This window comes from Chiloscyllium plagiosum, chromosome 14, assembly GCF_004010195.1.
Source record: "Chiloscyllium plagiosum isolate BGI_BamShark_2017 chromosome 14, ASM401019v2, whole genome shotgun sequence".
Lineage (NCBI taxonomy): Eukaryota > Metazoa > Chordata > Chondrichthyes > Orectolobiformes > Hemiscylliidae > Chiloscyllium > Chiloscyllium plagiosum.
The window spans coordinates 73,425,951-73,437,345 of record NC_057723.1 but is presented as its reverse complement, the minus strand read 5'-3'; the positions used below and the strand labels follow the sequence as shown (position 1 = coordinate 73,437,345).

General features: G+C 43.4%; 1 protein-coding gene across 2 annotated transcripts in view; it reads left to right on the top strand.

Moving 5' to 3' along the window:
* Positions 1 to 10,662, top strand: part of LOC122556951 (sialoadhesin-like) — a 30,726-nt gene extending 20,064 nt beyond the window's left edge. For both annotated transcript variants that reach the window (XM_043704189.1, XM_043704191.1), the window contains exon 5: positions 10,240 to 10,662. In XM_043704189.1, coding sequence (XP_043560124.1) covers positions 10,240 to 10,532 — 293 coding nt within the window. In that variant the 3' untranslated portion in view covers positions 10,533 to 10,662. The remainder of the gene's footprint in view (positions 1 to 10,239) is intronic.
* The last annotated feature ends 733 nt before the right edge of the window (positions 10,663 to 11,395 follow it).

The following is an 11,395-nucleotide window of genomic DNA, read 5'->3' as shown; positions in this document are numbered from 1 at the left end:
AATTCTTGATGTCACAAGGAATTAAGGGCTACGGGGAGAATGCAGGCAAGAGAATGAGTTGAAGATGATCAGATCAGCGTCGATCTCACTGAATGGTAGAGCAGACTCGATGGGCTGAATGGCCTACTCCTGCTGCTGTGTATTCTGGTCTTAGGAGCCTAAGCCTGTTTGTGAGCAGGACACTGTCAGCAGGCTTGGGATGACTCAGCTTAAAGATCATGGAATGACAGCCCGAGTCGCATAAACCAACAGAGCTCAGAATAAAACAAGGTCCCTCCGGCCCCATTACAAAAGCGTTGGACACCATTGGTCGCAGTGAGACAATAGGAGTTACTGAGGCCACATAGCTGGCATGGGTATTACATCATTGTAAATAACATGCTGCATTTGTAAGCTTATGTTCACTTGCACTGTTTGAAATCCTACTGTCTATAATCTTCAGACAGTTGAACCTGGTTAGCTCAGACTTATATACAAGTTGAGAAGTCTCTTCAGACCTCCAACAGAAAGTACAGTGGCCAAATGTGGCTCATCTTCCACAAGCAACTGATCCCTTGACTGCAGATAGCTCAGATGTCAGGGGTCCTGAGGTTGAGACTGCAGCCAAGGTGTTACAACTTAATGTGGACAAAGTTAAAACTTACACAGCACCAGGTTATAGTCCAACAGGTTTATTTGGAAGTACTAGCTTTAGGAGCACTGCTCCTTCATCTGGTACCTAGTGGGGCAGGTATATAGGACACAGGATTTATAGCAAAAGATCAAAGTGTCATACAACTAATGTGATGTAGTAGATAAAACTAGATTGCTGTTAGGTCTTTAATCACTTAGAACGAGGGTGCAGGTTTCAGTTTATTAATATGAAAATTCCAGAATTTCCTTCACGTCATATTCCCAAGATGACTTAAGGTTTTATCAGTGGATAAAAATGATGACGTCTCAACTCAGATAATACATTAAAGGTGTAAGGTTATAGTCTGTCTGTATCCCAACCTGGAGTCACACTGATTTCATTTCCAAAGTAGGAATTTATAAAATGTCACGTGGATTGACTGCCTGCAGATTGTGTACTTTTTGAACAAAATAGAATGTACCTGCAATTAAAATTCTGCAAATGCAAATTCACCCCATGGACTTATATGTGTGCGTGTAAGAGTGTGTGTATGTGTGGGAGTCAGTGTGAGTGTGTGTGTATATTTGTGCATGTGAGATTGTGTGTTTGCATGTGGTGGTGTGTTAGAGAGAAAGAGAGAGAGAGTGTGTGTGTTTGTGTGTGTGTTTGTGTGTGAGAGTGTATAGTGTGGTGGAGAACACTGGCATTAAACATGGTGCACACGAAATATGTTCAGGTCTGGCCTGCCCACGTCATTCAGCCATTGCATCCTCGTGAGGGAGAGGGTGGAATCAGTGCTGATTCGTCTTCACCTTCAGAAAATTGCTGATGACCCCCCCATTTAATTTGTATCCAGGACATCTCCCATCATTGGCTTCACTTCTGAAGGGCACGGAATGTCACAATGATGTGGGAAACTCTGCCTGGGTTATACCGTTAGGTCCCAGGTACACTGTGCAGTCAGCAAAACCTCATCTTCAAGATGCCTACTACCTGTTCCACTGCCTGAGCAGCATTGTATCTGTTTTCTGCAGCAGTCTGACTGCTTCTTAAAGATACCATCAGCCATGTTTACAGGGGGGAGCCATTGTCACTGAGTAGCTGTCCATTTATGTTGTAGGTACAGTTCCTTGTTGCAGTTGCAGCAGGTAATTAAGAAAGCAAATGGAATATTGTCCTTCACTGCTATAAGGATGGAGCTTAAAAACAGAGAGGTTATTCTGCAGCTGTATAGGGTGCTCGTGAGGCCGTACTTGGAGTACATTGAATAGATTTGGCCTCCTTACTTGAGAAAGGATGTACTGGAACTGGAGGGGGTGCAGAGGACGTTTACTAGAATTGATTCTGGAGTTGAGGGGGTTGGCTGATGAGAAGAGATTGAGTAGACTGGGGTCATATTCATTGGAATTTAGAAAAATGAGGTGTGGTTTTATAGAAACACATAAAATGATGAAGAGAATCAATAAGATAGAAGTAGGGAGGTTATTTCCACTGGCGGGTAAAACTAGAACGAGGGGGCATAGCCTCAAATACCAAGGGGGAGCAGACTGAGGACTGAGTTGAGGAGGGACTTCTTCACCCAGAGGGCTGTGAATCTGTGGCATTCCCTGCCCAGTGAAGCAGTTGAGGAAACCTCATTGAATGTTTTAAGGCAAAGATAGATAGATATTTGTAGCGTAAAGGAAGTAAGGGTTATGGTGAGGGGATGGCTAAGTGGAGCTGAGGCCATGAAAAGATTAGCCATGATCTTACTGAATGGCGGAGGCAGGTTCGAAAGGGCTACACCTGCTCCAATTCCTTATGTTCTGTGTTCTTGTGGCTCGCAAACTTGGGTGGAAGCAAGATCCTGTGCGTTGTCCATTGTGTAAAAACTACAGCCGCTCCCAGGCACAGATTCAGCATTGATGGTCACAAATCACTTGCACATTTATTGAGTGGAAGGCTTTTCTGTTTATAAACTGTGTAGGTTGTTGATGGAGCAACATTACTACCCAATCCTTCAGAGCACAAGTCCTCCACCAGCAGAGTGCAAAGTTCAGTGAAGGTGGGATGGGGCAGCCTTAATGTCTGATGTATTATGTTTCAGACAGTGATAGACCATGGAGCTCATCATTTGATTTTTTTTTGGCACTTCTCCTGTGTGGCAGCTCTTGGATGTTGTGCTGGCAAAGTAGTGACAAGATTAGAGTGGTGCTGGAAAAGCACAGTATGTCAAACAGAATTAGAGGAGCAGGAAAATCAATGTTTTGGACAAAAGCCCTTCTTCAGGAATGAGCTCATTCGTTATGAAGGGTTTTTGACCAAAACATCAATTTTCGTGCTCCTCGGATAGCTGCCGGACCTGCTGTGCTTTTCCAGCGCCACTCTAATCTTGACTCTAATCTCCAGCATTTGCAGTACCCACTTTCGCTTGGCAAAGTAGTACAGAGGAACCTCAATTATCTGGCATTCGAGTAATCGAGCGAAATACTCCCTGCCTGCGTGCTTCAGATAATTGAATTCCCTCTGTGATCACTGGCTGCTTCTACATTGTCTTAAAATTAACAATGACCCCAGTGACAGTGTTTCCAGTGTGAAAGATCTGAGCAGATAATCCATCAGGAAGGTCAGAAAGATAGCTCAGTCTCATTGAAGGTGTTCCTGTGTCCTCATTTCCATCATAGTGAAGCCTCATGCCATGCCGTCACACAGTGCAATGTGGAGTAAGGAACCCTGAGTAATGCGAATGGATCTGGTTACAAAGCCGGAGTGACAATACCACATTGTGAGTGGAGTTCTGCCAGTAAGCCACCACAAAATGTACCCCACTCCTGCAACACATAAAAAACTTCTCTCCCACATTATGGCTGATGTTCTCACACGTTTACATTTCAATGTGACAAATTGGCAGCTGCAAAATACTCACTTTAAGAACTTACTATGGAATGTGGTTATGAAATGGAAACTTCATGCCACACTGTTAAGTTCCTTATTTAGTGACAATTTGGTGGGAAATGCAACACTCTATGATTGCTTAAGGCAGTAATTTCCGGTCTGCATCCTTGGAAGGCAAATGACATGTTGAGAAAGTGCAAATCGAAGGCATTACAGAATCAATGGGAGCAATGATTATTGCAATTGTCCCCAGCAAGGCCTCAAAATGAAAGATAATTGCTCCATTCTCAAAGAAAAGAATTGTAACTTATTCCATTCCTTTACCAGTTGATTCTCGACCTGACGAGGCAAGGTTTCAACTTTGTGTTAACGTGAGGGAGTCACTTGCAGAGTTTCCCTGTGACCCATGGATCACCCCCCTCTCAGTCCTCACACTCCCTTTCCTGTTCTTGTCACTGTGACACAGATGATCTTTCAAACAGCGACCCACACCGCTAATTTTTACTCGGTCTCTTTATATAACAATTGATGTGTTCACTTTAGCCCCAGAGCCCATGCCATTGGGAAGTCCTCAAGCCCTCAGTGCACATACTGCCTTTTTATGTCGAGGTCAAAAATGCTGAGATATATTTCCACAATTCCATTCCAAAGCTCCCAATTTCCTCCTCAGCCATTGTCTTTGCTTGCCCCTGATCACAGTAAGAACAGTCTCAGTTATTATGGTCCCAGTTAGTGTTAGTACTGGACAAGACAGATGCTAGAGTGAGACCTGGCTTGACAGCCCATTAACAATATTGTGCCTTTTGGTAAAGGTGATGTTGTGAAACTTGAAAGGGATCAGAAAAAAGTTACAAGGATGTTGCCAGGATTGGTGTGTTTGAGCTACAGGGAGAGGCTGAATAGGCTGGAGCTGTTTTCCCTGGAGCGTCGGAGGCTGGGGGTGGCTTTATAGAGCTTTATAAAATCACGAGAGGCATAGAAAGGGTCAATACTCAAGGTCTTTTCCACAAGGTAGGAGAGACCAAAACTAGATGGCGTAGTTTTAAGGTGAGCGGGGAAACATTTAAAAGGGACCCAAGTGTCTACTTTTTCACGCAAAGGTGGCGCATGTATGGAATAAGCTGCCAGAGGAAGTGGTGGAGGCTGGTGCAATGACAACATTTAAAAGGCATCTGGATATGAACATGGTCAGGAAGGGGAAAGAGGGATATGGGCCAAATGCTGGCAAAGGGGACTAGATTGGGTTGGGATATCTGGTCGGCAGGGACGAGTTGGAGTGAAGGGTCTGTTTTCATGCTATACAACTCTATGACTACCATAGTCAGTCACTGATTATATTCATAAGAGGCTGCCAACATACTTTTACGAAAAGTGTATAAAGGTTTATTATGTAAGAGAGAAAGTAAACCTATGTTACACGTTGCCTGAACTATTGGGAGCAGTTTGAATCCACACAGCAGTAAGATGATCTTCAGCCGCAGCCTCAGAGATACTCAAAGCTCTGTGACTGGACACTCCCATCTCCAATTAAAAGCTCGTTCTTTAGTTGGCATGACAGCAATCTTGTTCCCTTTCAGCTGAGTTCTGCAATCTCTGAATGCTACTTTCTCTTCCTGAAACTTGGAAAACAAAAACTGCTACAACTGCCAATTTATTGCATAATATTAGTTTCTTTCCTTAATCTTCTTTTTCATAGCCTTCAGATCTGTATGCTTTATGAATCTGACCTCCTCTGAGCTATTTGAGGAGAAATTGAGGTCTGCAGATGCTGGAGATCAGAGCTGAAAATGTGTTGCTGGAAAAGCGCAGAAGGTCAGGTAGCATCCAGGGAACAGGAGAATCGACGTTTCGAGCATAAGCCCTTCTTCAGGAAAGATTCCTGAAACGTCCTGAAATGCCCGAAACGTCGATTCTCCTGTCCTCTGAGCTATTCCAGCGTAACTCTTCCTGTCTTCAAGTAAGGGAACGAGACTTGTGCACAGAACTCAAGGTGTGGTCTCTCTAATGCCTTGAGCTATTACAGTAACTCTTCCCTACTTTTACCCTCTATCCTTTCAGCAATAAATACCAAAGTTTGCCCTCCTGATTAGCCTCAGGTGTCTGTTGAAGTGGTGAAGAGCTGAATGGTGTCTAAGTTGGTCTGAAAGCAGTCATGAAGATGGACTGAGGCTGGTGGTTTACAAATGCTGACTTGTATTGATGAGGATAGTGGCCATGGAGCATAAGGGGACAATGTTACGGAGAAGCAGTTGGCTGCTGACCAGGATCAGCACTCAGTGGGCTGTAGACACTAGGTACCCAGACAGTTCACCTGTGAGGAATTGGTGGGGTCTGGTCTCCCAATAAAGAGACGAAACGGAAATGAGATGTAAACAGGGAAGGAAATAAGTTGGCTTGAATGAGTTACAAAAGCATGAGGAAAGGGAACAAGCAATTGTCACTCAAGGGTGAGATTCTGAAGTTGCCATTTAAGGCTTGAAGGGAAACGATCAGGAAATCTTTTCTCAACGTTAACAATCTGGTTCTTTTTCAAACCTCACTGTTATCACCAAACCTACCATTGCTCTTGTCACACTGGGTGGGGGATAGTTCTGCCCTCCCTCTTGATAAGGTTAGATTAGATTCCCTACAGTGTGGAAATGGGCCCTTCAGCCCAACAAGTCCACACCGACCCTCCGAAGAGTAACCCACCCAGACCCATTTCCCTCTGACTAATGCACCTGACACTATGGGCAATTTAGCACGGCCAATTCACCCTAACCTGCATATCTTTGGACTGGGCCACATTTTAAACTTTAACCCCCCAGTCCAATATTCCTCAAGCAGCAGGATTAGTTTCTATCTCCCCTATCTATTCGTGTTAATGGCATGGAATCTTCAATCGTATCACTCAGTTTGATTTTTTATATTCATTTAGAGGGTGAGGATGTCACTGACCAGGCCAACATTTATTGCCCATCCCTAATTGCCCAGAGGGCAGTTGAGAGTCAAACAAGTGATTGAAGTGAATTAAATTTTAGAGAAAGTGATGTTAATTTGCATAATCTTATCCGATAACCCTTGGAGTCCAGGTGCTATTCTGAATGCATCAGAAGTGCACTCCCTCTGAAGTCTTAATGTCATTGCCAAGGTTGTAGCAAGTCCTGCTCAGGGTATTGTAGCTTTTGTTTAAAAAAAACACAGGGCACAAGCATTGCTGGCTAGACCAGACATCTGTTAAGAGTCAACCTTATCGCTGTGGGATTGGGGTCATATGGAGGCCAGAAGCTTCCTTCCTTCAAGGACGTTCATGACCCAGATGGGATTTTCCTGCCAATCAGCAATGGCTTTGCAGTCATCATTGGACTGGAATTTCCTAGATTATTATTAAAATCCAATCCAACCATCTGCCACAGCTAGGTTTGAACACTGGTCCTCAGAACATTACCTCAGGTCAGCAATCTAATGTTAAAGCCTCTTCCATTGCCTCTTCTCAAATTTGTAATGCTGAAGCTTGACTTCTATGTTTTTGCCTTCCAGTAATCTGGATAAGAGGGCCTTGTATTCTATGAGCCTTTTTGATTAGTTTCTGCACCACTTTGTGACAGTTTAATGATTCAAATACCCAGACCCACAAAAATGAATAAATGACAATCAGCTTGGAATTTTTAATTGTAATCTTGCTTCATTGGGTTGAATGAGGTTGTTTATAAAATGCTGATGAAAAGCATTGATTGGAGGAGCCGGTGTTGGACTGGGATGGACAAAGTTAAAAATCACACAACACCTGGTTATAGTCCAACAGTCCTGTTAGACTATAACCTGTTGTTGTGTGATTTTTAACTTTGATCTTGCGTGACAGAGAAAAGAGAGAGAGCTAAAATAAATTACTTTTACTGTCCTCCTTTCTGTGGCAGGAGTTGACTTTACAAACTTTATTTGCCTATTTCCTTTTCCCTTTGAAGAATTGTTTGTGGTTGGTATCCCTACAACACGGGGAGTCTAATTTAACATGGAGTCATTGAATCATAGAGCTGTCCAGCACAGAAATAGACCCTTCAGTCCAACCTGATGATTGACAGCAAACTATTGAGGGTGAAAACGATGCAAGGTTTATTTCTGCAACAAAACCCAGGGAAAGTGGTTCGCAACACATTCACACAAACTTGCATTCAGCAAAGAAAGGAAAGAGGAAGGAAAGAAGAGTTGTTACAAATTATTTAGAGTAAAGATATCAGAACTAGTTCAACTGAGTTAGAAAGCCCAGAAAGTCAGTGATGGTCTTTCTGTCTTTTTCATTGGAGCTGAGATGTAGTTGAATTGTTGGTAAAGGAGTCATCATGGTAAACTGGAAATTAATCCACTGTGCAATTGAAACATAGTTTTCTTTTCAGAAATCAAACTTTAAGAAACACTGGGATCAAGAATTTCTGTTAATTCTGGAACTGCTTCCTCTTATGCCTGAAACGTTGAACCCCCTGCTCCTCGGATGCTGCCTGATCTACTGTGCTTTCCCAACGCCACACTTTTCAAATCTGCTTAATGTTTAGATGTTTCGAGCTTGACCGAGCCCCAAAATTCAAAGCTGTGTACTTAAAAGCAATTCAAGCAAACCAACACTTTCAGCCATGTGGCTGAAGCTTAATGAGGAAATACATAATCAGTGAAATGGTTTTAATGATCCCTCATGAGGAACCACTGATTTACAGAAATAGTTCTGGTGATATCTACATTAATGTAAACACTGATAGGGTTTGATGGTCCCCTTTGTTCAGAATTGACTGGGGTAGACGTCACATCTACAAGCCATTTGTGTTGGACTAGTCATACAATACAAAGTGGGTCACATTCCCTGGATGGTTAGTTCATATTTGTTGTCGTGGTAATTGCAGGTCGGAGCTTTCCAAAAATCGTAGTCAACTGGCATCATGTGATCAGTGCCATCCATATTGTTGGCCAAGAAAGTGTGCAGTTTTAAAGAAAATTTAAGAGGATATGGTTTTAATTAAATGATTTCAGATCACTCACTGCCTGCCTCCATGGCATGACATGTGTAAAACGGATTTGGTAAAAAATTTTCAAACATGAGACCTCGATTGAAAAGATAAACAAGGGCAGAAGAACAGAAATAAAAACAGAAATTGCTGGAAAATCTCAGCAAGCCTGGCAGCATCTACGGAGAGAAATCAGAGTTAACATTTGGCTCCTCAGAACACAGATGAGCCGAAACACTGCCAACCGCAAATTCCCCTCCATTTCGCACAGCAGCCTGACGTGTCCCCTCACAGTCACTTTGCAAAAATCCTTGAACTTCTTGCTTTGTAGATGAGCTCCAATTGTTGAAGAGACTCAATTGAGCCAATTAGGGATGGACAATTAATGCTGCCCTGTGACCTTTATATGCCAACAGTGGTGACTCCTTTTGTGGTGTGGTGGCAGTGTCCCTACCTCTGCATCAGGAGCCCTATGTTTAAGTCCTATCGGCTCCAGAGGTGTGTAATAGTATCTCTGATAAGGTTGATTTGGAAAATAAGCTAAATTAAAAAAAGGGGCCTTCTTGCAGTTGAGTGGGAGTGTCCCTCCCCCAGACCAAAGAGACCTGCGTTCAAGTCCCACCTGCTCCAACGCTGTGTAACAACATCACTGAATGGGTAGATTAGATAAATATATACAACAACAGTGGCATGAAGTGGTGTTTCTTAGACTGCACAGAGGTGTGCTTTTAATCTTTCATGGGATGATAGGATACCTGCTCCTTTGAAATATTTTAATGACCTCGATAAAGATAGACAGGGTTAGAGATAATCTTATTTATGGAAAAAAGCAAGAGATGTTGGAGCTGTAATCTTTAGACCAAAGCATTTTGAGATATGAGAGAAATATTCAAGATCATGAAGGATTTGGTAGAGTGAACACAAAGATTGTGTTCCCCGTGGCAGAAGGATTGGTAAATAAAAAAATACGGATTTACAGGATGGTATGGTGGCTGGGCGGCATGGTGATTGATTAGGTGGCATTGCTGCCTCACAGCACCAGGGACCCAGGTTCGATTCCTGCCTTAGTGATGGGGATCGAGTCCCACCTCGAGCGACTGTCTGTATGGAGTTTGCACATTCTCCTCATGTCTGTGCAGGTTTCCTCCGGGTGCTCCGGTTTTCTCCCACAATCCAAGATTATGCAGGTTAGGGTGAATTGGCCATGCTAAATTGCCCATAGTGGCCAGGGATGTGTGGGTTAGGTGCATTTGTCAGGGGAAAATGCAGAGAAATAGGTCTGGGTGGGCTACTCTTCAGAGGGTCGGTGTGGACTTGTTGGGTCAAATGGCCAGTTTCCACACTGTAGGGAATCTAATCTAATCTAAAAAGAGCACGAACATGCAGACACTCCCACTTACACAGCAAGTTATTATGATCTGAGATGCCTGTAGAAGCAGGTTCACCAGAAAAGGTTCAAAAAATAATTCAACAAATGTTGTAGATGAGAAAGGATTGGTAGGTTTCAATGGAATGAGCAGTGCAGTGAGATTGGTTACACAGACCCAGCAGCACAGGGTTCATGGCTGTAGCTGAGCTACATCAATCTCGAATTCTATCGAACTATATGTAAGATACGATTGAACATCCTAATTCCAACATAAACAGGTAAAGGTTGACCCTCTTCCTGCGGGGATTATGAAATATGGCAGACAACATGTGACTTAGTAATGGCCAATTCTATTTGCGCTGTTCTCCATAATATATGTTATAAGTCCACAAATTATCTTTCACTTTCAGATGCACCCAAAAATGTAACAATCCGAGTAGATAAAGGATCAGGATTAACAATCAGAGAAGGTGATAAGCTCTCCTTGATGTGCACCAGTAACAGTAATCCTGAAGCTATGTACAGCTGGCATAAGAGGGAGGAAGAAAGCGGTGAGACAAGACTTATTAATGGCTCAAAAGGAACTCTATCCTTCCAGAGTATTACAAGCAGCGACTCTGGGTTCTACAGTTGTACAGCAGCAAATCATGTTGGAAGTAGCAAGTCAAAAACTTTGGAAATTCAAGTCCAATGTGAGCAATGATGTGTTTTTTTCAAAATATTGTTTTGATTGGGTTTGTTCTGTGATTACCTCATTACCCTTGAGAGACGTTCACCCTCTCCTTTCTCAAACCTTGTCTACACTCCCCCCTCTCCCCCCCCCCCCAACCCCCCAATTCACCTTTTCCCACCCTTCCCCATGGGCTTTGATCATTGAATCAGAAGATGAAAGAGAGAGGTGGGGGAGGGATGTAGTGATTGAAACAAGGTCAGCCGGGTGACCACACAGAATATGGGTTCCCTGATTGGGGCTGTTAACCTGGTCCAATCAGGGAGCCCTGGCTGACAGATAGAAACAGGAGTGTCAGAGGTTCTGTTCACTCTGAGAGCTGGCTCTGAGGGAGCTGGACAGTGTCAAGGACTCTCCAAGTGTAAACATGGGGTGACTTGGTGATGGGATACCGGCCTCTGTGGAGTTACTTCAGTGGCTAAAAAAAATTGATGAAGAAGATTGTTCGCAACAGTCATCTCTGAGTTGGGGTAAACATTTCTGGCATCACACTGTTATTTGGGAAGTTTGACTTGTTCAATCCTGCTCTCAAAGTATGTGAAGAGAATGTGGTTTTTATCCTGGGCAAATCACATTTGGGCAGAAGCAAAACAAAGGGTAATTCTCCTGACAGTACTGCTGGTTAGTACTGCTGCCTTACCGCATCAGGGACCTGGTTCGATTCCAGCCTCGGGCGACTGTCTGTGTGAAGTTTGTACATTCTCCCCGTGTCTGTGTGGGTTTCCTCCAGGTGCTCCGGTTTCCTCCCAAAATCCAAAGATGTACAGGTTAGGATAGATTGGCCATGCTAAATTTCCCGTAGTGTGAGGTGTATTAGTCATGGGTAAATATAGGAT